At 35.6% G+C, this 27,689-nt stretch overlaps 1 protein-coding gene across 11 annotated transcripts in view; it reads left to right on the top strand.

Annotated features, from left to right (window-relative positions):
* SEMA5A (semaphorin 5A) overlaps nt 1–27,689 on the top strand; it is a 312,223-nt gene that overhangs the window by 150,329 nt on the left and 134,205 nt on the right. For all 11 annotated transcript variants that reach the window (XM_021546911.3, XM_021546907.3, XM_085573625.1 and 8 more), the window contains 3 exons: nt 18,272–18,334; nt 24,223–24,321; nt 25,478–25,691. In XM_021546911.3, the coding sequence (XP_021402586.1) occupies nt 18,272–18,334; nt 24,223–24,321; nt 25,478–25,691 (376 nt within the window). The remainder of the gene's footprint in view (nt 1–18,271; nt 18,335–24,222; nt 24,322–25,477; nt 25,692–27,689) is intronic.

Here is a 27,689-nt window from a genome sequence, read left to right on the forward strand (position 1 = left end):
TTGAAGTTGAGAACTGGAGGTACAAAAGCAAAGATCACAGGTTGAATAACATTTTGCTGGAAACAGCAATGAGACAACAGCAACAATAGTAATGGGAGAGGGTATAAGAAAAGAACTGATTCACATGAATAAACCTCCCAAAAATGGATAATACCAGATGGCTCCCTTCATCGCATTTTCTTGACCATGAGGACTCCCTTCTCCCTGGAAGACAGTCCCTGTCCCCTGCACCTGATTATGACTGATGTGGTATAAAATAACCTCCATGTCCCTTCCCAGCTAGAATGAAACATTACCCCTATCCTGGGTTAATCCCCAAAGGTAGTGTACCTGGATTTTATAATGAATCAGCTGAAAATGGCAAGTATAAATGGATGTTTATGGAAGACCATGAAAGGAGCAAGCTGCTGCTAACTGAACTCAAAAGACATAAAAATGAATTCTAAAAAAGATGAAAGATGGAGCTGGTAACCCAGGAGAAGTGTGGAGTAGTTGTCTGATCTTTCAGGGATAGACTTAGGAGAGCCAAGATTGACCTTGAGTTACTTTCTGGGAAGGGCTGTTAAGAGCAACTAAAGATTCTACAAGCACCTCAGCAGCAAAATGGAGACTGGGGCAATTGTGGTCCCACTGCTGAATGGGCACAGGGAACTGGCAAAAAATTACATGGAAAAGGCCAAGGCACTCAGTGCTGCCTTTTTTTGCCAGTAAGACCAGACCTCATGAATCTCTGGCTCCAGGACCCATGGGAAGCTCTGATCTCTTCTTTCACTCCTGTGTTTTCTTTTGTCCTTAGGGGCAGCATCCAGTGTATCTCACCCCTCAGCCTTTCTTCCTCCCTGGGTTGCAAACAACAATCTGTTCCAACCAGATCTAAATGTCAGCAGTGGATGTGTATTACATTTCCCTGACTTTTCCTAGCAGGAGTGGCAAACTAAAAAAGGCCGATGTTGTTAGCAAGAATGTGTTTGTTGCACTGGCACCATCATGAACACAGAGTGTAGCCAGGCAACGGGAAAACAGGGCTTTCATTTATCAGACAGGACACAGAGCAATCTCTAGACGTTCTTCCTTCTGCTTTGAATCAGGAAAAGCAATTTGCAAAAGAATATGTGCAGAACATGCAAAATCTTGCACAAGGGAAATTTCTGTAGCAAGACATATTCAGAAGTGGGGGTAACATGGGTAGAAACACATACTCAGATTCAGGTAACAAGATTATGAATGCGGACTTGCAACCTGCCTAGAACAGAACAGATCATAAGTCACTGGAAAAGTGCTTTCAGTGTAAAATAAATAACATATGAGTGAAGAAAACGCAGTATACACTGCTTGAATTTAGATGTTATCATAAAAACAGAATGCATTTTGGGTGGAATCTAGATTTAAGACAGGATTTTGATTCTTGACTTTATTATTTTATTTTGGAAAAAAACCAAAACTTGGTCCATATTTTATAAGCATTTCATATGATTTCCCTTGCTGTGGAACAACTTTAGTGATATTAATTATAAATGATGCTTTATTTTCTTTCATTTTTGCATAAATTCATTTTAAAAAGCATCAAAATATATAATTTTGATGAACATTTATTTCTAATCTTTCATAAATTAAGATAAATAGTGGGTGGTGTCTCTCTTTTTGGAATCAATTAGAAGGTTGTATCAATATTGGGTCAGACCATACCTGCTGTACTGTCTTGTCTCCAGCCTGCAGCAGGTGCCTGCAAAATGCCTAAACTTGTAATGATAATTCCTTTGAGAATTTTCTCAGCCATTGGAATCCAGGAGCTTCCTGAGGTGAAGGTAGGGTCCTGGATGAGTTGATATCCAGTCAGCTCTTAAGCTGTTACGGAGGATTTGCAAAGTGGGGTAACCACAGGAACAAAATCACACCATTCAGTGACAGAAATTTTAATAATAATTAAACAATTTTCTCTGTTTGATTAGGTTTTATAGCACAAAATAGAATAATGTACTGCCAGCAGGGCAGATTTAATTAAGACCTCACTTCCCTGAGGGATATTTTCATATCAATTTCACCCTTTGACATTTAACTCATTTTTTGTATCTTTGTTGTTTTATGGAAGACAGTTCTGCAGCTCATAATGGGAATGAAGAACTTCTGGGGTTTAAATGCTTAAATATTCTTTATAATTCAAAGAACAGTGAATACAGTTTAAATTCACTGTTAAAATCAGTGAACAATATTCTCTTTACACCTTTCTCATAATGGTATGACTGTCTATTATCTCTCTCCTCAGATGTTTTTTTTGCTGAGCCTAAGGAATCAGTCTATTTAATCCTACACTGTAAAGAAAACACAAAAACCTGGAAGTCTTTTGTCCCCTTTCTATGAATCTTTGCTCGTTCTACTTTCAGATTTGAAATTATGGGTTAGGACTGAAATGCAAAAAAGTGTTCAAAAAAAGGGAGTAAATGGGTTTATTCCATGGTACAAGGATGTTTTCTAGTGTTTTGTACTTCTTATAATTTGTTATAATTTTTTTTTATTATTGTAATGCAAGATCTTATTTTTCAATAGTAATGTTCAGTTCAGAGCTCATCAATAAATACATGAAAAGAAATATTTTATCTATTTAAGGTATTTTTTGCCTGGTGTTTTATTAAAATCGCAAATTAAACTCAATATAGAAAACTAGCCATTCAGATTTATAAGGGCTTCCTAGAACTCTTCAGTCAGTTCTTTGCTAATCTCAATAACTTGGTGACCTTAGCAAATATCGTCGCATAACTGTTCACTCCCTTTTCTGCATCACCTAAGGATATGTTCAGCATTTATGAGTTCTGCTGTAGATTACTGTGTATCTCAAGTACTCACATCCTTCCTGCTGAAAATTAACCAAATACCTGCCCACTTACTTTTTAACCTCTTTATCCATTGAAGAACCTTTCCTCATGCCCTGATTTCCTTGAAGAAGTTCTTAAAGGTCCTTTGGTAACAGAACTTGCCCAATACATATTGCAAATCCAAACAGAATAAAACTTCTGGATATCCTTTGATCATACTTTGTCTATATCCATATCTGTTTTTCTAGTAATTTTCTTAGGATTTTATTTCATTCTAGATGCAGGACTTGGCCTTTATTGTACTTAATGTGTCAGCATATTTCCCTGGTCTGTTGAGGTGCCTCTGAAAAAACAGAGCTTTTTGGGCTCTCCAGCATTTTGATCTCTCATATCCTCTGACTATTTTGTAATTTATGTAGCTGCTGAGAATGTTTCCCATTGCCTGGGAAAGATACTCAATGGCAAATATACTGCTAAAGGTAGGGTAAAACAGCGGGCACTTTTCTCATCAAAGAAGGCAATCATGTTGGTAAGAGGTGATTTTTCCTTGTCTGATCCATGCTGGTTGATTCCTTGCAAATTTGCTAGAGAGTGATTTTGCAATGTCCTCAGTCCACTCCTTCAGTGCACTAAGGTGCTGATCTGGTCCCATGGACTTGTACTAACTTGTAAAGTTAGTTTAGTTATATTCAGTTTAGCTGTCTCCTTACTCTGATCTTCCTCTACATTTAGTAATGCTTTGCTTCCACAGGCTTTGCCAGTAGGCTCAGAGATACTGCTCTGGACAATTTACACCCAGCAGTCAGGGTGGTTGAATTCACACACCAGACCTTGCATCTTTGTTCCCTCTTTATTATTTATGATACAATTTTTGATAATTTGCTTAATACAGACATCAGCGCTGATGGTTTCTTGGATCTTCCTGGACCCCATTTTAGAAATAATTTAAATAATTTTAGTATTAATTTTCTGTTTCCCAGATCTCAAGTACCAAAGCATTTGTAAGCTGAAGGTCATACACTGTTTAATAGTTCAGCACTTTCCTCTCTAATTGAGTTTTAATATTCTTGAACAACTAATCATGCTGAAAATGTGTTGCTTTTCATTTTATCTGTATTCTTTAACCTCTTGTAACAACACTGTGGTTTAGGATGAGAGTTTTTAATCAGCAGCCTTGCATATTCTGGGATGAGAACTTCCTTGAGTTCTGCCATGATGAACTTGGGCAGGGGGAGAATTAAGAGGTTTTTTTTTTCATGTGGCTTTATCTTAATGGCTTATTTGATCTTTTATTGCTTCTTTGAACTGTCAGGATTCCCGCTTTTTATGTGTTTGAAGGACTTACTCGTAATATTTATGACTTTTTAAAATTATTCTTCAGTACTTTGTTTTCTTTATTTTGACACTGCTTTAGTTTTTAGAAAGATGCTTACTTCCTTTTGTTAACTACTTCTGTTCTGTTATTAATCTGTTCCAAGTTGCCCTTTGCTTCAGTTTTTTTTTTTTTGTTTGTTTGTTTATTTGTTTGGGTTTTTTTTAAAGGTAGTGTTTCCGCGAGCTAGGTCTCCTTAAATTCATGCTACTCTAACGAAAGTTAAGAGCTGCTTTTTCGCTCTTCAGCCTTATGTTAAATTTCTTCATAAAAACCTTGATTTGTATCTAACTATTTACTCTTGCTGCCAGGCTATAGTGTTATGGCTGTCCAGATCTCACAAGCGTAGCTGAAGTCTGCCATTCCTACTGTATTCTTTGGCCTCATAGCACTCTTTACAATATGCCTTTGGGGAAACTACCTTTTGCTCTGGAGAGGATGCCTATCTATGTACCCAAGTCTCTTCTTAGCAGACCACTGGAGAGAGGTTTTCCATTTTACTTTTCTGCTTCTATCCATATTTTCTTTCAATAATTAACTTTGAAGATCATGTATAGCAGGAATATGGATCACTCTAAATGTGTCTCAGCTCACATGATTATTAAATCTCTAACTTCATTGTGTTGGTGTCTTTGTTCCCATACACATTAGTCTAAGTAGACAGAACCCAACATTAGATCATTTTCCTCTCCTTCTGCTCTCTCACCTGCTATGATATCACTGGATGATCTTTCTTGGGCATAGTACTGTAATGGAGTGTTCCTGGAGGTAATCTCATCACATTCCTATATATCTTTATTTAGTTCCTCAAACAGTTTAGTGCCCTCCCTATCCCTTTGTAGGCGTTCAGAGCGAAGCCAACTGCAGCATGTAATTTTCTCAGCAAAGACCAAAGGATGCATGTTCTGCTCACTAGGGCACATACTCTTGTGTAGTAATGAGATACTTTGCCAAAATATAGCACATTTACTTTGACTGCTACTGATATTAGCTAGTGCCCTCTCTTCATCCACTCTTCTTCCACTTGTGGTGTTTAGGTTGAGAATCATGCAATGTGAGAAAAGAAGTCAAAAATTGTGTTAACTTCTTTTGCTAAGATACAAAAGAAATTCCCTCTGTACTCCCTGTGCAGCAAAATACATTTGCCTCTTGTGTGCAGAAAGAAGCCAACCTGATGACATTTTTGGTTTGCTCCGTGTTGTTTTGATTTATCCAAGTGCATGTTGCAGTTTGGAACTGAATCAGATTAGCATTTGTGGAGAACTGACCTCCTAAAATAGACAAAACTTTGATAAAAAATGTTATTGTGGTGGCAGCAGTGGGAGGGATTTCCAAGCATGCATTTTAAGTATGTTCAGGCTGCTACCAAATCATAATTGTTATCTGTTCTCTGCCTTGCATCACATCTGCATTAACCACCCCACCCTCCCCCTGCCCCAGGATTCTTAAGATACCAGTTTCTCTTCATTAAACCAAGAACAAGAGCCAAATGATTGAGATTCCTGCTTGGTTTATCACATTTGGAAAATTGGCATCCTTTTCACAGTAAGACATGACAAGCTACATCTATGCTAGAAAAATAATGTGTGTTAAAAATAACTTTCAGCTAGCACATCAAACGTGATTTTTAGATGGAAATTAAAAACATTTATTGCAAATGCATGACTCCCTTTATAGAGACAAGTTTGTGGCTTTTTATGCTAGGATTGCTGTATACTAGAAATTGTTCCTGTGAATATTAGGAAGCCTTTGTGGGCTTATGGGCTGGTTAAGTAAAACATGCTAATATAATTAACAAATTTGGTGAGTTATTTCCACTATAGAGGAGTTCATGGGAATGTGTAGAAGGAAGGAATTTAAGTGTAGGAGTAAGACATTAATTCCCAACTGCCGTTAATCCAATGCAGCACTTCGTTGCGAGCGGATTTGTGACAGTGGATTAAGAGATGAAAACTAGCAAAGAAATCCATATGTCTTCCTCTCGCTCTTCCTTTTATTCCATACTGGTATGATATAGCTTTTATTGTGCATCACTTTTAGTTTAGGTGCTTTCATAATCTGTTAATGGAGCTGTGTTTAGTTCCAGCTGTAAGGGGGGCAGTTGCTGCTCTACAATGAGGCATACAGCCATCTCATTTTGTGGTACACCTTTTTTCTTGTATCATTGACTCTTGTGTTTCAATATTGCTATTACTGGTTTTACTGTTACTGTTGTTACTACTTCTAGAAGTTTATCTTTTAAAGAATGCATAATATTCTTGCCAAAGGCACTTTTTTAATGTGCAGAAGAATTTATTTTGAACAATTGAGTTTTCTTGCCTGAGGACATCAGCCATCCCTACAAAATTATTGAGATGTCATTTAATTGTCCCAGAAAACTAAGCAAAAAAAAAAAATACAAGATCCAGCTCACGTACATTCAAAATTTTTATTCTGTTGTGCTGCTCTGTCTAATAACTTCGTAAAATCAGAAGTTTTTAACAGTCATGCACAGAATACAACATCTCAAAAAGCTGCCTATGACATTATCTTATTTTCACTCTTTGTGATTGTGTGTGTGGAATTTAGGAACAGATTTTTTTTGCAAATAAAACAATTAAAAAATTTAATTTTTCAGTACACCATTTTTAAAAAAGAAAAAAATATTTTGCTCATATTTTCCTCTCTAATAGTGGGAGGTTTCAGTCTGAATGGAGGAGGTCTCAGAAAGTTGGAAAGGACCAAGAAGAGTAAGAAACAGATGATTTTACTAAAGATGTATTGATTGCTCATAAAAATATGATGTGTGTTCTTGGATATTCTCCATTTTCACTCTGATCCAATCGTTTGTGTAAGAATAGGAAGAGGCATACATTTTTGGAAGAAAGATTACAATTGAAAGAAGGGATAAAGTGTCCATCAGAATCAATCCTTTTAAGAGCTAAAGTGTCTGGCAGAACATTTTTTTTACCCTCAAACTGATTTCTGACAAATGGAGAGCATTGTGAATGAAGATATTCACATTGGATTTTAGGTGATTTGAAGACAACAGCATGCAAACTATTACCAAAAAAGTGCAAAATGGAAGTAAAAATGGGCTAACATATATATACTAATTTAATTTTAAAATCACATAATTTTTATATACATGTATGTAATGCATTTCTGTAATTTACACAACCGTATAATAATTTCAATTTGGAATGATATGACATTCAAATTTTTAAGGTGTTTTGTTTCTTCTGTTTCTCAGTGGAGTGGCTGGTCCTCGCTTGCATAAAACTCATATATTTGCCTCATCTCACTGTAGTATAGACTTTGTGGGATTAATGGGAAGTGTTTTATAACAGAACTGCAACTTTTGAAATAATTTTGTCTTAAAAGAAGAGTCTTTAGCTATGAATATTGTATGGAGTAGGAAAAATTGTGAGGAGGGCAGAGTGACAGGTTATGGCTCCCTATTCCCTAAATCCCTGAGCTGCTGGTGAGGAGGAGGCAGAGTCCAGAGTGAAGGGATGAATTTGTTCCTATGAAAAGCTGGTTGTGGTGGGACAGTGTTTCAGCTATGTCTGTTTCTGACCATCAGACTCTATTCTTAATTGTCAATAAAATGAATTAATGAGAAAGAAGCTGGGTGGGCATCTGGCAGCCAGCCAAGCTGCCTACATTCTGGCATCCTTTCTAAATGTACACACATTCCAATTTCTGTCCTGTCTTCCCTCTGCTTTTTCCAGAAATTGACAGATTAAGATTAATATTGAAAATATCCAAATTCAAAGCACCACATTTAACACAGAATATCAATAGTCTGGATTAATATAGCCAAAAAATGTGTTATTTCTAGGAACACAGGTAGGAAGGAAGGCATTGTGTTTATCCAGTCTTAATCTTAGTCTTATGTTGCTGATGTGAAATTTCTATTGCATTTGAGGAAAAGGCTATGTAGGTTCTCAAGTCACACTTAACATCCAGGGAAAAAGGAAGTCTCTGCTCAGGCTTTACTTGCCATACAGAGTAAGCATGGTTTTTGTTGTTTTGGTTTTGAGCTGGTTTCTTTTTTGTTTTGTTTGTGGGCTGTTGTTGTGTTGGGTTTTTTTTTTGTTGTTGTTGTTGTTTGTGAGGGTAATTTTTTGGTTTTTTTTTTTAATTATTTTTGTTTACTTTTTACTTTGGTTATTGGTTTTGGTTTTTTTTTTGGTCAGTTGATCTTGCTTGCGTTTTTTTAGCAGAAATAAAGGTTGTCTTTTATTTTTCTCCCCAGGAATACTGGGATATATTATTTTTTATATACCTTGCATAGGTATATAAAAATATAAAAATAGAAATTTAATAGAAAATAGAATTTTTTTCTTAAAATAGAAAATGAATTTTGATTATTTAAATTTTTTTGACTTTGTAGTTTTGTAGAGGTGCTCTCAAAGCAGCCTGATCTGAGTTTCAAACCCATTTTACAATTCATAATAAAAGCTAAAATGAGTGAACTTTGGTCTAATTCTTAAGTTCTTCAGTGTTTCAGACATATGCTAAGGGGGTTTACTGTTCTAAACTACTGTGTGGCTGCCCCTTTTCTGTAGTGGATATTAAGAATGTTTACAATTTCTCACCTTTCTTCTGTTCTTCTTAGACAAAAATTGCTTTGATTTTGGAGTGTTTTGCTATAGTAAAAGCTCTGGGATTTGTAGCATTGACTACAAAAGATTTTCAGCAGAAAAAGCGCAGGAAAATTTTTAAGAAATAATTCCTAGTAATAGATTTTGTAAGTTTCTGTTTATAATTATGAACTAACTTCCAGTATAAACCACTGTTAAAGAGATAAGAGCTATAACATACCCATCAGGGGACCAGTTGTTAATAAGATGTAATTTGAAAGGGGAAAGCTGATGATATCTGCAAAAGGAAATAAGAATGCTCCAAGGCTGCATAGAAGTGCCTTATTACCAGATGCACTGGGCATTCTGTTAAATGAGTTTTATTTATCATGTTTTTATAGTTACTTTCACTGAGCTTTCAGCGACATAGGAAGAAAAATACCAAAGTACAATATTGTTCTTCTACTGCAGAAGTCAAAGAGTTTCTAAATCAAGAAATATGGAAAAGAGGCTACAGGAGTAGATGAATATTACACAGCTCTTTTGGAAATAAATTTTTCAGTTGGCCTCCCTGTGTGAGGTATTTACTAAAATTTCTGTGTGTCACTGAAATTTAGGAGATACTTTTCTCAGTACTTGAAAGGATCTGAATCTAAAAGTTGTGCAGTTTCCTACAAGTCTACAAGGCCAACAGGGAGGGAAATAGGAGGAGAAAAGTTGCAGATTAATTATTAGTATATGATGATTGTTTTAGTGACTGCTTTCCTAAGATTCCTTGTCCATGCTGAATGAAGTAAACACCTTTATATGTTACAGGGGGATGTTTCCCCTATAAGCAGCTGTTCCAATGTCCCTGCAAAAGTGGCCAATTTGGATCTGAATGTTTGTCTTTTAGAAATTGAATAGAAATCACCCACCCTTTTAATGTTGCTGTTACAAGGTTTCTAGATGTCACTGACCTCCACTAATGAATAAATTGAATTATGTTCAACAGAAAACCTAGAGGTGCAAAGTTCTGTGTGCCATTGACAATGCTCCAGACTGTTCACTTGTGTCAAAACAAGAGAGAAGGGCACTTAGATTCAGGCTTTTTCACAGCCTCACTGATATCTCACATCTTCATGATGAAGTTGTGATTTAGAGTTAGATTCTGGGCCCCCTGGTTCCCACTCCTCCTTCCATTGCAGTTGGAGTGCACAGTGTTCCCATGAAGAAACTTTCATATTCTGAGCAGTCCCGTGGCTCCTGTTTGTCTCTCTCACCCTTGATTTCTGTATAACTTAGCAGTTCAGTTACGCTCCAATGATTTTCCTATTAGCTATAGGTTCAAGATTTCTGATTTTAATAAGCATCTTTTATATTTTATGTCTAATGAGAATTTTTCTCAGCTTGCTGGGGTTCTTTTGTCCAACTCCACAGCTCATGATATTATCTATATATTGATGACACTGACTTATGGGCCACTCTACTTTTTATTCTTCTTCATATCCTTGCTATTTTGTTTCTCATGTTATTTTAGTATTTTTCAAATTAAAGCAAATTATTTTAAAGTAAACATAGCAAAAATTGAAATTTCCTTATTCCATCTTTCCCTTGGTGAAATGTCAATTGTGCTGTCATCAACTGTGTTGCCAAGTCTTTGGAAATTTTAATTGGTTTTTTCCTTAGTGTGTTCAATTTTGCCCAGTCCACTTTTTAGATGTCTTACATATTTATGTGTCATCCTTGAATGGGAAAAAGAAAACTTAATCTTGACTTTCACAATCACATTTCTGGGCAATTAATTTAACCAGAAGGATGTAGAATTTGTGTCTCTGCTGTTGAAACATGTATTTTTTTCACTAGCTTTTCACTGGACAAGCTACATGAATTGGTGACTCTTCTATTTTTTTGTCAATAGCATTCTGCTTTCTATGTTCTTTCATCTATCTAAAATCTTCTTATCTGATTTTTTTGCATATTTAATGGAAAAAATATGTATTTTGAAATTCTTTTAACAGATTTTGTCTCTTTGCTGTCTTGTGGGACACTGCTTTTAAGTTAACTTTAAAAATATTTTTATTATTGTAAATAACAATTGTTGTAAGGCATAATATTTTCTCTAGAACTGTAGATGGGTATTACTGTTGACAGAATCAAGCCTGTCATCCCTAAAGCTTAATGACAAAGATATTTAAATAAACAATACAACCAAGACAAAATTGTGATGAGGTTGTTCTTGTCTTCCTAATGTGACATTATGTACAAAATCATATGCAAACATAGGGAAATACATTTTTTTTTGGTAGTCTTAGGTATTCAGTATGACTTAGAAGGTGTTAATAAATTACATCCTCCAGTGTATCTTTCAGGTTCATCTGAGGTTTTTTCAGCTCATACCTGGAAGCTGTAATGCAGCTATCTTTGACATCTCAGGGGAAGGCTATAGTATGTTGGCCGTGTCAGGAAGGTTTTTGATTTGCATGGAGCACTCTGAAATGCCATGCCTTCCTTGGCTGCCTGTGGCTGAAAGCTGAGGGGCAAGGATTGTTGGACACCCCAAATCAGCATGGCTGTCTTGATCAGCAAGTGAGCATCAGGCAGGATTGCCCACATTCCTGTCCACATTCCACATTGCTGTTTCTTCCTTTAAATTTCCATACAACTTACTAGCAATGAGCAGGTGTACAGGAAAAAAGCTCCAAACTTCTGCCTGTCTGTGCTCAAGGTCCAAACCGACATGTTGTGGCACTCCAGTACCAGAGGACTCTTCTCACCACTTACTTTGTTGTTAACCTTAAGGGCTTGCGAAGTATGAAATTATATTGAATTCCTTTCATTTCATTGGAATAAAGAGATTCCTGACATATCAAGACCTAAAAGTTTAAAACACTGTTCGTAAAAAGAGTAGCATAAATCAAAATGTTGCTTTCAAAAGGTCTTGGAGCCTACTAAAATCAATATTATTTGCAAAAGAAAACCCCAGGAAACACGTCAAAACTCAATGTAGTAACACATACGATAAATCTTAAAAGATTCATATGTAATTTATTCAAGACATTAAATTTACTATGCGTAGCATAATTTCAGAATGCACATTAAAAATGTGTTGTGAAATCTCATTCCTACCTGCTGAATGGCTGCCAAGTTTGGTAGTGCAAGAGCATTTTGTTGTTTTACCCCTTCAGCGCAATCCTGCATTCAATTTTTAAATGTTCATAAAAACTGTAAAAGACTCAAAATGCCAGATTGGAACAATAAAAACTTTGAAAGTCACAGTGCAACAGTTTTGGGTTTTTTAATAACACTCTGGGAGCAGGATTGAAAATCCTAGTTCCAAACATACTCAAGTTTTGAGTTGCTGGCTTCTAGGTTTGGAATTTCATTTTCCTCTCTGAAACTGTGTCTGTTAAGTGTAAAGCAAGTGGATATTTGGTGACATTTAGAAATCCTTGCAGAAGACAAAGAAGGGAATGCATGGGTGGATGGGTAGCTGGCATTTGTGAAAGTTCAGTCTTGGGCAGAGTCCTGTGTCATTCAAGTCAATGGAGTAGCCCAACACTGAGGGTTCGTGAAGGTCTTAGTAACTCTGAATTCTTCTCTAATATGGTTAATTTTTTTCTTTTATCATATTAGCTCTGAAATTTTTCAACAACTGTTTATTTGCATAATCAGTAAATCAGATGATTAAAATTTTGGCTGCTTCATGAACTGGAAGGATATGTACTTCTCACTTTTTTTATATACTTCAGGCTAGTATATTTGGAATAAATTAAGTTGACATCAGTTCCTTGAAGACATGCAAAGCTTTAGATATTACTTGGTTTAAGTACAGAATTATATATCTATCAGGGGATCTCAGTTCTAACTGAGTTAAATTCCAAAGCCTGGAAAATCCAAGCATGATTTTATGTTTATTTCCATACATTTCACAGTGCTTACTTTATAAGAAACTGTAATTTTTTAACTGTGGATGAACAGTAAAAGCTGATTCTGAACAAATGAAAACACACATTATGTTATTCCCAGGAAAATTGGCTGTTACATGTCGCAAAAAAACTTGGAGGCAAAATAATGCTGTGAGTGTAGCCAATTAGTAAAGTTGTCCATATGGTGCTGGACTTGTATGAGCTGCTGGCCTATCACTTCATATGAAAGCCTAACCAGGATGCCTTAAATCCTCAGAAACCAGCTTTTCCTCTTTTCTTATGAGCCAGAAGGGGAAGCTATATTAAAAGGAAGCACCTTTTTAATAATTTACTCTTGTCTTTAATTTTAGAGAGTGATAGTTTCCAAAGATATTTGTCAGAAGCCTATTGGCAAGACAGGCAGCTCCAGCGGTAATGGCTGCAAGGATGAGGGGTCATGACTCTGTGGGAAGTAAGGAAAATGGTTCCTGTGAAGTAGAGGCAGGTATAAATCTTCCCTAAGTGGCTTTACATATTTGCTGGAAGCAAGGATGTCATTATGCCAAAGCATGCCTTTAAACTTCTGGTAACCATCAAAACCACCACTAACTCTGCAGCTGCTAATTCTCTGCTAATGTCTTGCTGGTGTACTGCTCCATGGCTACATTCTTTCTTTGGGTTTATGATCCTGACACTTTCTTTATGGCCTCTTTAAATTCAGCTTTTGGAATCCAACATCCAGAGCTAATTAGGCAGGCTGTAAGACATCCTCCCTCGCCAAACAAGTTGAAACATTTTGAAGCCATTCCATTGCTGGACTTGATGTGAACAGTAAGGCGATATTGCTCACGTTTGTTGACATACATTATTATGGTTATTGCCATTATACCTCACGTCCCCAGAGTATTGTTTAAAAACAGGATACAAGACATGAAAGCAAGCAGATAGTGAAAAAAGAAAAAAAAAAAAAAAAAAAGGAAATATCATGTACTTGTTAGTTTTTGGCATTGTGTAATTAAACCATCTCCTTTTATGTTATTTTTGCCAGTATCTAATTAGCAGAGCCATCTGCCTAAGAAGAGCTGGACCATCTGTCTGGAATACTGTTCTGTTCATTTCTTGGTTCTTGACTAATTAACTTCTTTTTCTATGAAATGCACTAATACATTCTGTTTCTACATTTCCAAGTTCTTATATAAATATATAAATGAATGTATGCCTGTCTGCCTGAATATCTGTGTCTCTACAGGAACACAGTTCTCCCAGGAGGTCAAATTGTACTTGGTTATGTGTGTAGATTTCACTGTAGGTGAAAGCCACACTTTTTTTGTTGCTCTAGCGGTAAAACTAACACATCTCTCACTTACATAATTTTAATTGGCCAGTCCTTTATTGATTGTGTTCAAATCTCAAATTTCCTATCTACTTTGACTAATTAAAGTTAGAATTATAGAAAGGGGCCACGTTAAATTTATGTATGTAGGGCTCTGATTTTTTTTTCCTCCTCTTATATTTTGTAATTTTTCTGGAAAATTATATGATAATTTAGGTCAGAAGGGACCTCCAGATGTCTTGCCTGGGGACTTCCTTTGTTCCTGCATGCTGGGCATGTAAGAGAATCCCTTGACAGTTACTTCTATGAACTTTATTTATGTTTTTATGCTTTCCATGTTCCTCTTTTAGTGTTCTTCAAAGGTATTTGGATAAATTAGTGTAAATTAAAGATTGTCTTTCAGTTTTTGTTGGAGTTAACTTATTTGCAGTTATTTAGTTTAACTTGATGAAGATACAATATTTTAACTTCTAAGCGAGACTTACTGTTCATCCAGAGTAGTTACTAAAATATATCTGTTGTCTCAAAGAATATTATTAATTTCAATAATGTAATTTTTAAACTTAACATATAGGGGTGTTGAATGCGCATTTTTCTTAATTTTGAAGATAATAGTTTCATTACATATTCTCAAGTTGGAATTTTTTTTTCTTCTCTGGCTGGAATTTCTCTCCTCCTACTACCCCTTGAAAATGCTAGGAGAGATTTCATCTGAAGTTTGGAAATTCTTTCCAAACATCAATGTTTAAAACACTTATATATTTATGTACAACTGAGATTTTTCAAAAAGCTGCCTGCCATCAGTTTGAAACTTGAGTTCAAGCTTAGAGTTAAGTGTGCACCAAAGTCTTGGTTTTGTTCAGTCTGATTTTATGTCAAATCTGTATGGACCTTTGCAGTTCATGCATTTTTTTTTTTTAACCCAAGAAAATAATATGTGTTCAAAAGTGAACTGTGACAACCTTATCAGTATATACTGGGTTAAGTTCAAGTTGTATCTTTCAAGTGCAGTCTTTAGAGTTGCTCACATTGACTTTAACAGCATTGAAAATCTCACTACATTACGTAATTAAGGTTTATTTATGTATAAGAGAATGTATTTATGAAGGAGATTGGGAAATCAGGAGCACACTAAGTCATGTCATTAAATTTATAGAGGGGCTTGAAAGACCATATTGATCATAGGATTTATAAAAGCCATGTCACTGTAAATATTGTCAGCTTGCTATCAGACACAGACTGGTGTGCCACCTTAAACCCTCCTCCTTAACTTATGCAGCTGTGTTCTTTGTAGAGAGGTGTAGTAATACCTGTGTAGGACCTGTCCTTGTTTTCTCTGACACTGACTTTCAAAACCCTTTTACTCTTTCCCCAGAGCAAACAAACCTGAGTGCCTGTGATTTGGTTCAATAAACTTTGTTGCCAACTTAAGTAGAATTATAACGTGAATTAAAACAAGTACAATGAATGCTACAGGTTGTATTTTGAATTTGAAAATTGAAGTTTGTTGTTAAGAAAAATAGAAAAAAAAAAGATCCTAATAGCTGTATAGGTCTTCATAGTGAGTCAAATATCCAACATGGTTTGCATGTCATATCTGCATTCCTCCTCTGAACTTCATGGAAATCTCATCAATCAGTAGTAAGCAGGAGAATATGTAAATTTAAAGGAAGCAGTGGATAACAGTAATATCTGTAAACCTGGTTTTGCACTTGTTTTCTAGAATAATGTCATCCTTATGTGTCCATCTGGTCTTTCAAGATGACAGTTTTCAAGTTGTAATCTTCTAATGGTAAAACCCACATTGTTATTATTCTGTTGGGACATTTTGTTTTGTGTTTGTGTGCTGAAGATTCAGGATGCATTTTTCTCGGGGGTTTTTTCCCCCACATTGAAATGACATTCATCTTAGAGAGTCTTCTACCTTTCTTCCTCCTGTACATTATACTGTGTTGAATATCTAAATCTCCATTTTATGGGAAATTCCCTGGAATTTCCTGAAGATTAGAATGAAAAAAGAAAGCAAGCTCTATATAGAAATGTTTGCCTGCATTACTGAACTACATGGGAGCATTAGGGACCAAAGAACAAGACTGGTCTACTCAGCTCTCTTCAGATGTCTTTGTTCTGTATTTCATTTGCAGCTTCCTCTGTTATTATCTCCTCTAGCAGTGGAACCATGGGCTATAGGACTATGAGTACACTTTGTTTCAAAACTGGGACTTAGCTTTGCAACCAGTGCATTTGCATTTATTTCTTGTGCACATAGTATTACTCCTTTTTAGCAGATGTTTTCCCAGAGAGTTGTCCATTTGGTTGACTTGCAAGGAAGTATATTTATATCTAGTTGTAGCAGTTTCTTCTGTTTGGGTTCTTGTATGTGCTTTAAATTATGATGTCCAGAAATATTACATAATGTTTTAATATTCCACATCCTTCTCCTTCAAATTACTTTTACTGTGGACTTAGAGCCAATTGAAAGCTGGGTATTTTGTCACTAAAAATTGATTTATTGATAAATATTTTGTAATTAAATACAAATTAAATGCAATCTTTTTTCCTTTGTTTCTGCCTGACATGTTTTTCTCAGTTCAGTTCTGGAGACAACTTTCCTTCAAACCTTCCTTTTTAGTACCCATATTTCACTCTCTTCCTACTGTGACCTCCTCCTGGTAACTAACTTGGGTATCTCCAGGCATTTGAAATTTTTTGTGTTGTTCAGAGGTAACATATTCAGCACTTGTATCTATTGCCATATAACATGGAGGTTCAGTGTGTCCTGATGGATTGATAAGAAGTTCAGATCTCTGTTATGGATGCGAATTTCTTTTTGCATTACTGAGTCCAAAGAGTTAAGTCATTGCTTCTTTTTTTTTTTCTAACTCAGTATGAGGTTTCTTTCATGCTGCTGGATACAGTTTGTTATAAATTCTAGGATCATTCACACGTGGATTCTTCCAGAAGTTTTAAATATATTCCCCTGTACACCATACTCATTTAGCATTGCAAAAGCAAATGCTGTAAATAGGAAGATTTAAGAGGGAGAAAGAGAAGTAATTACATTTATTTTCATAAGTCTTTTTTTTTCTTGAAGTGAAAAATTCACATTCTTGGGCTTGTTGAAACACAAATACTCTGAAGGCATTTTCCCACTCAATCTAAACAAGCTTTCACCCTATTATTAATTAGAGAGTCTGTTTGCTATTAATACAGTCTCTATTAAAAGACAGGTACAAAATATTTCCTACATTAAATCATTAAATCTGGATAAATGGTCTTTCATTATTTCCTTGTAAATAAAAATGAAAAGGCTGTGGGTTCAGTAATTAGGCAGCAGTGGTTACTTCAGAAATCTCAATTCTTCTTGATAAAATCTTCTTTGTGGCATTTTTATCTAAGGAACATATGGATGTGCACCACTAAGGTGAAAGAATGCAGCCTGATTTAAAATGCACTTTGACTACACAGCATATACAGGCATTCAAATATGTACATGTATTGGCACATTAACACCAGGCATGCAACCTGCTTCACTGAACAGCAAAGTTTGTAAGTCATAGCTGCTGAATGTTAGATATGGAAATAAATGGAATTAACTCAAACAGTGAAACCTGTAGTCATGCAGACTAGGCATTACTGTCCTGGCATAAATCTGTTGAAGCAGTGAGACAGCTCGAAACATGAGGATAAATTGCTTCTGCTTTGCAGTGCACTGTTTCACTGTTATCTTGTCTCTGCCCATTGCTTCTTTCTCTGAATGTTTCTCTGCATGTTTTAGTGCTTCTGATTAGTGCTGCAGTCATACCTTTAGAGACTACAATCTCCATTTGATGCTTGAGATAAATACTTCAAAAAGTGCAAGAGGCACACTTTCCCATCGAGCAAGGTTTCTCAGAAGAGCTGACCTCAGATGCAGTAGTGATGCAGCCCACCTCTGTTGGAGAATGATGTTCAGCCTTTCTGTGTGTTCCTCTATCTGCTTACCCTCATAAAACTCACAACTACAACAACAAAAGGTTGAATAGTATCAAATGTAACTGTGCTTGTTTCTGCTGTAGTGACTGGTACATTGAATCATGATGTTTGTTGGCCAGCTTTCTTTTGGATTAAAACAATTAAAATACTTCAACAGAAAATCTACATTTCCAGGGAGAAAACTCTTAAGAGGCATTTATGGATAGGATCATCCACACCTAATCATCAGTATCTCTGAAGCACATAACTTAAACATGGGCTTAGAGAGCTCAGAGGCTTACATTTCCGGGTTACCTACATTTCTAACAATTTCCTTTTGGTTGCAGGCTGTGGAGTGGCAATGTGATGAAGCTACTAAAAGAGCCTGTTACAGTAAAGGGAAATCAAAGGTAAGCATGAGACAGCTGTTATGCTTTAATAATAATATTATGTTAATAGCAGATGTAATTCAGTGTATAAATCCATACCTTATGCATTTTTTCTGTCTCCCTTTCTGAAGAGAGACGTAGGAGAAGAGTCTGCCACTGATGTGTAGGCAAAGGAATAAAGAAGAATATAGGGAGCATGGGGTGAGAGATAGAGTCACATCATTCCTGTCTGAAATGGCCATGAACTTAACTTCCAACAATTTACTGTTTTGACACCGAGGTTAAACATATGCATATCATATGTAGTGAACTGTATTCTCACTTCATTTTCTGTGCTGTAAATCCTGAATAACTGTGTAATTACTTTCTAGAATTCTCAGTTTATATCCCTGTGTTTAAGATGCAGTTTTATTAACTTTTTTATTTCCTATCTACTGGTGCTATGAAGAAAATAATATTAAGTACACTAACTTCTTAGACATTGAACTTGATGTATTTTTGTACTTAAAACAAATTATTTATCTGGCCAACCGCAATTTCTGTTATTAAGTACAGGAAAATGTAATGCTAAGATGGAATTTTTGGCTGTGTCAACCTGAAGCTAGTTATCAAATTAATTATAAAAGCAATTAGAATTGCATGCAATCTATATTTTTAACTTTTATACTGTTTAGTGATTAATGTTAATTCAACTATGACATAAAAGGAGAACACACCAAGAGTGTTAAGTGCAAATGAGCACACTTTTATTCAGTAGAATGTGTTGCATACATTATTGATATGCAAAACTCAAAAAAATCCCAATCTTCAAAAACATATTCCAACAGCTCTATCATCTAGTAGAGGAGGGATCTCTTCTGCATAGTTATCTAATCACTGACTTTTAAATTTCTCCCATTAAACAGCTCCTTTTTCCAGCTCCTTTTATGCTAAGTGCTGGAAAATAAAATTGCAGTGTATGATTGTACTTCTGAGAATAAAGAGGAAGAATGGCCTCACTTGTGAAGCAGGGCCACATTCTACTGTGAGATATAGAAAAGGGACTTCTGTAACTTCTGGAAGGGACTTAAGGAAATGTTTAATTTTCTAGATTGTTATTTTCCCCTAGAAAATTTATGCTTCAATATGTAATATATCCCTCAAGCCCTTATCCTTAGCTTTCATATGGCAACACGTGGAAGTACGGGAATATGCTCAAGCATATGTCACAATGTGACAATGCATTGATCAAGGGGCATACACAGTAGAAACTATTCTGGTAGGAATGCTATGTGTAACTAAACATATATGGCTTTGTTTCACAGTGATTTTCCAAGTTTAAGGCTGTGAGAGTAGCATTCAACTTGTCTGAAAGTCATAGTGCAGTGACTGTGATCTAATATGATGGACAGAAATAATTATAAATTTGAGGCTATAGCAGTGTACTTTGGAATAATATGTTGACAACACTGTTACCACACATTTGATTCAACAGTGTAAAGCATCTGTTGCTATTAAATATTTTTGTTAGGAGAAATACACAACACTGGTAGTACACATTTAAGAATGGGTCTTAGTGTAGTTTTTTTATTCATGCAGAGTTTCATTTATGCTCATCACACCCTTTTGAAGAGATGATGACTGGAAGTTAAGATGTTGCTGTAAAATGGTATATGTGCAATTCAAATAATAACCTCTGTGATTGTTTTTTAGTATTGTTATTATTTGTCTAAAGATTTAATCTGTACCCATTGCCATGTTCCTCATTCACAATATAGAAGAGGGTTATAGTCTTTATGCTTCATTATATTCATTAGAAATCCTGGGAGTAAATACTTCTCTTCTTATTGTCAACATTTGGGTTGTGGTTTTTGTTTTTGGGTTTGTTTTTTTTTTCTGGTGTGTTTTTTTTTGTTTTGTTTTGGTTTTTTTGTTTGTTTGTTTGTTTGTTTGTTTGTTTTTTGTTCTGTGCAAACTTTGTGGCCTGAAAGCTTCATATGGGAGTTGCTGGAGAATGCAGAGATACTGTCTGAGAAAACCTACTCAGATGGAATGACAACTGTCTTTTTGAACTTTTCATTCCTCTTCTGTTTTCACTGATGTGGTCAAGGTTAAAATCAAAGATAAATTTATGACCAGAGAAAGGATAGCCAAATTATGTTTGTCTTTTATTGCCTTATTTCCAAGACTAAAGCAAGGTCACTATACTCTCTGTAAAGGAGATGCATACAGAACCTTCCCTTGGAAAAACTGGGAATTATCAGATCAGGAGGAATTCATTCCAGTGCTACATTGTCCCTCTTCATAGGAAATCTCTGCAAACACAATTCCAGTTACTGTTATCAGAAAAACTTGACTGCTTGCCTGTTGTATAAATAGATGCAGCCCAAATTGCAGAATTGCTGGGTGTTGCATTTCTGTATAATTTCTCAGGTGAATTCAGATTTCAGGGCAGGCTCATATAACTGTAGGAAGACACAGGAAAGACTGGAGTAAAAATATGTTAAGGCCAGCCCAGACTGTGGCAAAGGAGACATGAGGACTGCAGGAATGGCTGTGGGTAGGTTATTCATTCAGACCCTGGTGTGTCTAGAAGATCTGCTGACCACAGAACAGCATGAGGGCAGTAAGTTCAGGTGGGAAAACCTGAACTCATTGCTTGGAAGTCACTTTAACTGATGGAGAGAATGCCCTGAAACCAGAAGGTGGCTTTAACCCTGAAGTAACTCAAGTAGTTTTGAGATAATGGTCAGTGAAACACAAATCTTTTTTTGTTCTTGAGAAAGAAGCTGCATGGAATTTTTGCCTGTGGCTGTTATCAGTTGTTCTGAAGTTTATGCTTTAGAAGCCAACGAGGGAAAAGAGCTGAAGGGGATAATATATAGGGACATCTGTCACATTTGACAGTGTAATGCGCACTTGACTTTTGAAGGCTGATGTTTGTTACTCAGACCTCAGACATTTATCTACCAATTTAGGCTTTTGCCTAAAATAGCTAGTGGCTCCAAGAGTGAGCCATGCAAAATTATGTCCTTGTGGCTAGCATGCATTAGCATGTAGAAATCTAAAACACCAGACTTGATTAAGAGAATAAATTTGCCTATTCATACTGACACTTGTGGTAAGGAATGTTAGAAAGAAAACATAGAAATGCACTTGTTGAGAATGCAATAAACCAAAGAAAGGCTAAAAATAATAATGCTAATTGAAATTAAGTGCCATTTCTTGATTATTTAAGAATCTAATGGCTGGATGTGTTAGTGTCTGAACCTTCAATAAAACTATTTAAAAATTAAATGCAGGTATGTTTAAAATGTTAACCTATACAAGAATATTGCTGCAAGAGGATAATTGCTTTGCAGTCAGATTGACCTTGGATTGTCAAGGTAGTCCTAAGTAACAATCCAGCCTGCTTAGTTGCTGAATTGTTTCTAATAGTTGTATTTTGTTTCAGATATGCTGATACAAAATTAGAAAGTATTTAATAAATGTATTTCGTTATTTCAGATATATTTATATAGGCAAACAGGAAAGTATATGACATAGAAGTTGAAATGAACTGGAGAATAAGACTACATAAAAGGTGGCTACCGAATCTAACACCACCCCTGACCTAAAATATCCTTTGGTCTGAAGTCCTTTGCCACTTCTACAACATACATCTCATTTTTGCATGTTTCAGACATTAACCAGTACAGCCAAACTTGACTTCAGAACTAGAAAAGTATCTCTGAACAATTCAAGTGACTAAATAGTGAAGTCCTTTTTCAGTGTTTTTGGATGGTGATAGTTCTATTCATGACCAATTTTTAAAAATTTTCTTTTGCATTAATGTGGATATTTTTTTCAAATTAAGAAAATAGCCAATTAAAAAAAGTTATTCTTTCATTTTCCATTTTTGCGCTGTGTTCCCAACAAGAATTCCGTATAAGATGTTTTATTTGCCCTGTTGCAATATGGATTGTTGTCAAGCTGGCACAGGACTTGGGAACATTAAAGAAAAAATCTTATGATTCCCAAGAATGTCAGAGTTTAAGAAATTAGCATTATTTTTGAACAAAATGAGTGGGTGATCAGTGTGCAAGTAATTTAGAAATGATGCTATTTCAGAGAGCTCTGGAACATGAAGAGGAGAGGTTGGATGGGTTGTAATGTCAGAAACCCACATATTTTTCCTACACGTACATTCCATGCCTTGTTGCAAAGGGCAGAATGGAAATAGACAAATGAATAAATTACCGTCCTTCATTCTATGAACCTCCTTGAGCAACCTTCCAATGAAAAAATCAAAAAACAATCCTCCAAAAAGTTACCTTCTAGTTTTAGGGGCTTTTTTTTTTAATGATGGAGTTAAAGCAGTCTGCTAAGGAAACTGCCAAAACTACCACCACTGCCAAGTTTTGAAGTAACTACTTTTTTAATGGCTTGTTGCATTGCCCAACTCAGTTATATGGTTGTGTATTAGCTTCATTGTGGCTTAAAGAATATTAAGATGACAGTTTTATAAAGTTCAATATAAAAACTTCATATTTTTTTTACCCAATAGGAATCAAATCTTACTTCTAAGATATTTGTCCCTTGCCCTTAAAGGCTCAAAGAGAAACCTTTAAAAGCTACATTTTCACAAGAAACTAATGCAAATGTGGGTTTGAGAGGTACTTTTTCCAAGAGGTTGTTTCTTTCCTAAGATTTTACAGGAGTTTTTTTGAGTTTATTTTTAACTTGACTTTTATGAGGAAAGGTATAGAAGATAAAAAATTGTAAAAGTTTTCTCAGAGACCTTTAAAGTGTTTTCCCAATCTTCTTTTGCAGTTTATTTTGTGCCTGTTCAATTTATTCAGGATTATATTTGTTGTCTTCCAGGATGAGAGTCTATTTTCAAGATAAACAAGCAATCCATTTAATATAACTGTAGGCCAGATAATGGGACTTCTATGCTATTACTCTTGTATGGATTTACTTACATGATTTCACTTAATATTGGCTAGAATTGCATAACTGTTTTTTCACAGGGGTTTTTTTCAGAGTTTTTATGAGACTATCTTGTGGCGAATGCTAGAGAGCATTCAAATGTAAGTTTCCAGGAAACTTAATTTTCTCCAAACATGTTGTTGATCATTTTATTGGATATGGACATTTTTTTTTTTTTCAAGAGAAGTGTCTGAATTTTTCCTCATACAGTTCTGGGGGAGTTTTAGTAATGCAGGACAAAGCTTTCTGTTTGAATTAACAGTAGAAATTGCTGTTGATTTCTAGTTCCTGAAATGAGAGATATGAACATCATAAAACCTTCACTAATGGCGTAAAAAATGTGTCAGATTATTCGTCAGGGTGAGCATCTTTATATTGTGGTAATGTAATTTTTTGAGAACTTTGAATTTACAGGAAATGAGATGATTCTAATAAAACAAACAAGGCACATTATGAAATTAGTGGTAACAAATACACATTGGCACATCTCAAGAATTTTATTTTTACTAGTCTCACTATATTTTTGTTACTGACAACCCATTCCTTTCCCTGTTTTCCTCACAGCTTCCTCCTTTGGCCTAGTCTGTCTCTGAAGACAACATCTGATTTCCTTAGACAGTACTGTATTATTTAAGTCAGCATTTATCAGATCATCTTTCTGAACTATCAGTTCAAAATTTAGCTAAATCTTTGAAATATATCCTTAGAGGAAATCTTCAGTACTAGAGTGGTTTACTGTTATCCTATTAAGAACTTTTCAGAAAGGTTGATGGATGCACGTGTGTGAATATGAAGTTTGTGCATATTGTGATTGCTAATTCAGGTATGCTTAAACCTTGTTTACCTAATTTTTTTTTGTGTGTGTGTGTGTGGATAAATAACCATGGAAAGCAAAGTGATTTAGACTTCTCTGTACTCTGTAGCGTCACTGAATATATTCTTTCTTTTCTGTGTGGCAGGAGGAATGCCAGAACTATATTCGAGTGCTTCTTGTTGGAGGCAACCATCTCTTCACCTGTGGAACCAATGCATTCACTCCAATCTGCACCAATCGCACAGTAAGAGTTAAAATATTTTGCTCCACAGTCTGGAGTCCCTGTTCTGAGCCAGCAGATTGAAAGGCAGAGAGCATGTTGTGGCTGAGAACTGGCTGTTTGGGTATTGATGGGTGAGCTGATGTGTAAAAGGCTGATTTAGCTGGTGGCAGCTAATAGGAGAGCTAAACAATCTCTTTTTGAACTCTTTTCCTCAGCTGTGGGAGATGCACAGCTTTGAGCAGCTCAGTTCCTTCTACATGCCAATTTTTATGAACCTTATGTGTTCATAAGACTTCTGCTTCTGTCAGTTTTCATTGGCATCAATAGGTTTAGTTATCAAATGTGGTTGTGTAGCTGCATACTGTGTATGTGTAGTTCTGGAGAAATGAGAGTACCTGTATTAGTGATTTCTGACTGGTGAGAATGAGAAATTGTCACTGAGATCTGTCATTCTATGTTAAAAAAAAGCCTAATTATAGCATCAGTAATAGTCATAATAAGTATAAAAAGTCACTGTTTGGACTAGGATGCCTATTTGTTTCAGTAGGGGAGAAACACTTAAATACAAGGAATAACTATATTACTAAAAACTCATTGGGAGATTTGTTATATTTAAACCAATTACACCTTTATTTTCAAATACCATATTTACATCATGCTTTGATTTATGGTTGAAGGTATTTGAGCTGCTAAACCAGAGATGGTTCTGCTGAGTTGGAAGGCTTCTTTTCTTACTCTAATTTTTCATGTGAGATTTTTTTTTTCCTAAAACACACCAATAAAACAAGCAATAGGTATTTTTGTTGTTGTTGTTTTCTATGGTGGATGCTGTATTGATTCTGGCTATCAGGTTTGGTTTTATTTTTTATAATAACAATCCTTGGAGAGGTAACTAATTTTTGAGCCCCTTGTAATAGAAAACATTTAGGCATAGTGGATAATGACTGACATGTATGTTTTACATATCAAAATGGCAAAAGTGAGATCTGACAACATTACAGTAAGAGACAATTTCTGTAAGAGACAATTTCAGATTGATGTAGAGGTTGGCTACACACAGAAATAAAGTAGAGAACAGGAATTCGTCATAGGATTTTGCTCAGGTTGATGCAGCTTGGCTGAAATGATAATTTTCAGATAATTTTAATCCCTTTTTCTAATTCTAATTCTTTTACAGTTAAGCAACTTGACAGAGATACATGACCAAATCAGTGGCATGGCTCGTTGTCCCTACAGTCCCCAGCACAATTCCACTGCTCTTCTCACTTCCAGTGGAGAACTATATGCTGCTACAGCCATGGATTTTCCAGGAAGGGATCCTGCTATTTATCGAAGTCTGGGGGCTCTTCCTCCTCTCCGAACTGCCCAGTACAACTCCAAGTGGCTGAATGGTGAGTGCTGATGGGCTGAAAGACTTTAACTCATGTTCATCATATATTGAAATTCCATTCTGAGAATCTGAATGTTTTTGGAGTATTGCTTATTTAGCTTTAAAGTTATTTTGCTTTTTTTATATATTATTTTACTAGTATAAGTACTATGGAATTTAGTTAATATAGCTGAAGCTTGTAGATGTGCCCTTAAATACATGTCATTTTTGCAGGCACAGGGATGAGATGCACACACAGTGCTCTTACATGGCAATGCTGAATCAGCTCTGAGCAGCAGCTTGCATTGAGCATTCTTTTCTGAGTCCCTCAAAAACCTAAGGCATAAAATAAACAGTTTAGAATGGACTGAATTTTCCTAGCCTTCCCTGCAGATCTCAGCCTTGACAAGCGGAAAAAGTTTAGCTTTCAAGCTGCTTGGGTAGCAGACTGACATTTTTGACACTTACTATAGCCAAAGGATAGGGAATAATTTACAAAACATATCATAAAATTGCATTTAGCAGAAAAATTTTGTGTCATGGATGTTTATCATGTGATGAGGATTTCCAGCTGGGAGAAACTGCAAACAGACAGGCATACCTGAGATGTGATAGACCGAGTTGCCATTTTGTTTATTACAAACAAAAGGAAGTAGATTCTTCTAAAATGAAAAATATTATCAAACATCAAGTGTGAAATTTTGTATATTATAGTTTGCCCATGCCTGTTCCAGAATAAAAAAAAAATAAAAATCGTAATGCATGTTATGTGACGCAGCAGTTACTGTTCCTACAGTATATTTCATGTTATGATGGGATTATTCTCATGTTGGAAATTAAACACAAATATAATTCTTTCTAGCTTCAGAACATTTGGTCAACTACAAGTAACAGATTTTATTTTCAATATGTCAGTTCTCATATAATGTGAATGCTGAATTGTGCTTGTATGACTGGTATATTTTATTTGAACAATGAACCCATCAGAGATAGCTCGCAGAAATTTGTGACCTTTTCTAAAGGTTGGATGATTTTAGAATGTTAATTAACAACAACAAAAAATGTTCTAAATTGTGTGCAACATAACAGAATTATAGCAGTGCAAAAGAAGTGAGGGGAAAAATGAAATCATTGTATGTATATCCCTGGTCAGGCACCCTTTATCCGCTCAGCTTGGTATTGGAACTAATTGCTGTGCCACACCTGCATGCTTTTGTCAAAGGGGAAAAAGTCTTCACACAGAATTTGCAGCTTAACTGGATATTTTTATGCCAGAGGCATGCTAAATTTCCCTCTAGGCTTCTCTAATTAATCATATTCACTGTATTCACATTTTGTCTCTTAAAAGCTTCAGATGTACTTATACATTCTCTGTTAGAGTTCATTCTTCTGACTGAAAACTGTTTATAATTAAGTTACCAGGAAACTGTAGCTTTTATCTTTGGAGAGGAAGAACAAGATGAGTTTTGTAATTGGAGCCAGATAAAGTAAGTCCAATAAAAGACTGAAAGCAGCCCAGTCAACTATACTAAAAGGAGGGGGAATATTTTCTAGGGTAGCTAGGAGTGAGGGGATTCATTTGCTTGACTTGGGAATTCATCTGCTTTTATGTCAATTTGTGTAGTTTTATGATTCAGTGCCAAGAAACTACATTAGTTTTTCAGTGCTTGGATTGAAAGGAAGATTTTGCTGCTTTCACTGAGAGAGCAACACAGATCGATAATCCTGCAAGAAAAGTAAGGCATCAACTGGAATGGAAGCTCCCATGTCAATATCTGTTATGCATCAGTAGCTCACAGTTACTGTAATACAGCCTCATTTGAGGTTCTCATGTGCATCCTTCTGTCAGTGTTTCCAATTCTAAGTTTTCCTCAGAAGACCCTGTTTTTTCTCACTTAGATTTTCTGCTCTGTGAATCATGTTGGACCAAATCAAATAATCTCTGGGGGTGATGGTTGTACACTGAAACACAGCTGATTATCTTGTTCTGTACTTTCTTGCTATGCAATAAAGACATTGT

The sequence above is a fragment of the Lonchura striata genome, chromosome 2 (genome assembly GCF_050655825.1).
Source record: "Lonchura striata isolate lonStrDom1 chromosome 2, ASM5065582v1, whole genome shotgun sequence".
NCBI lineage: Eukaryota > Metazoa > Chordata > Aves > Passeriformes > Estrildidae > Lonchura > Lonchura striata.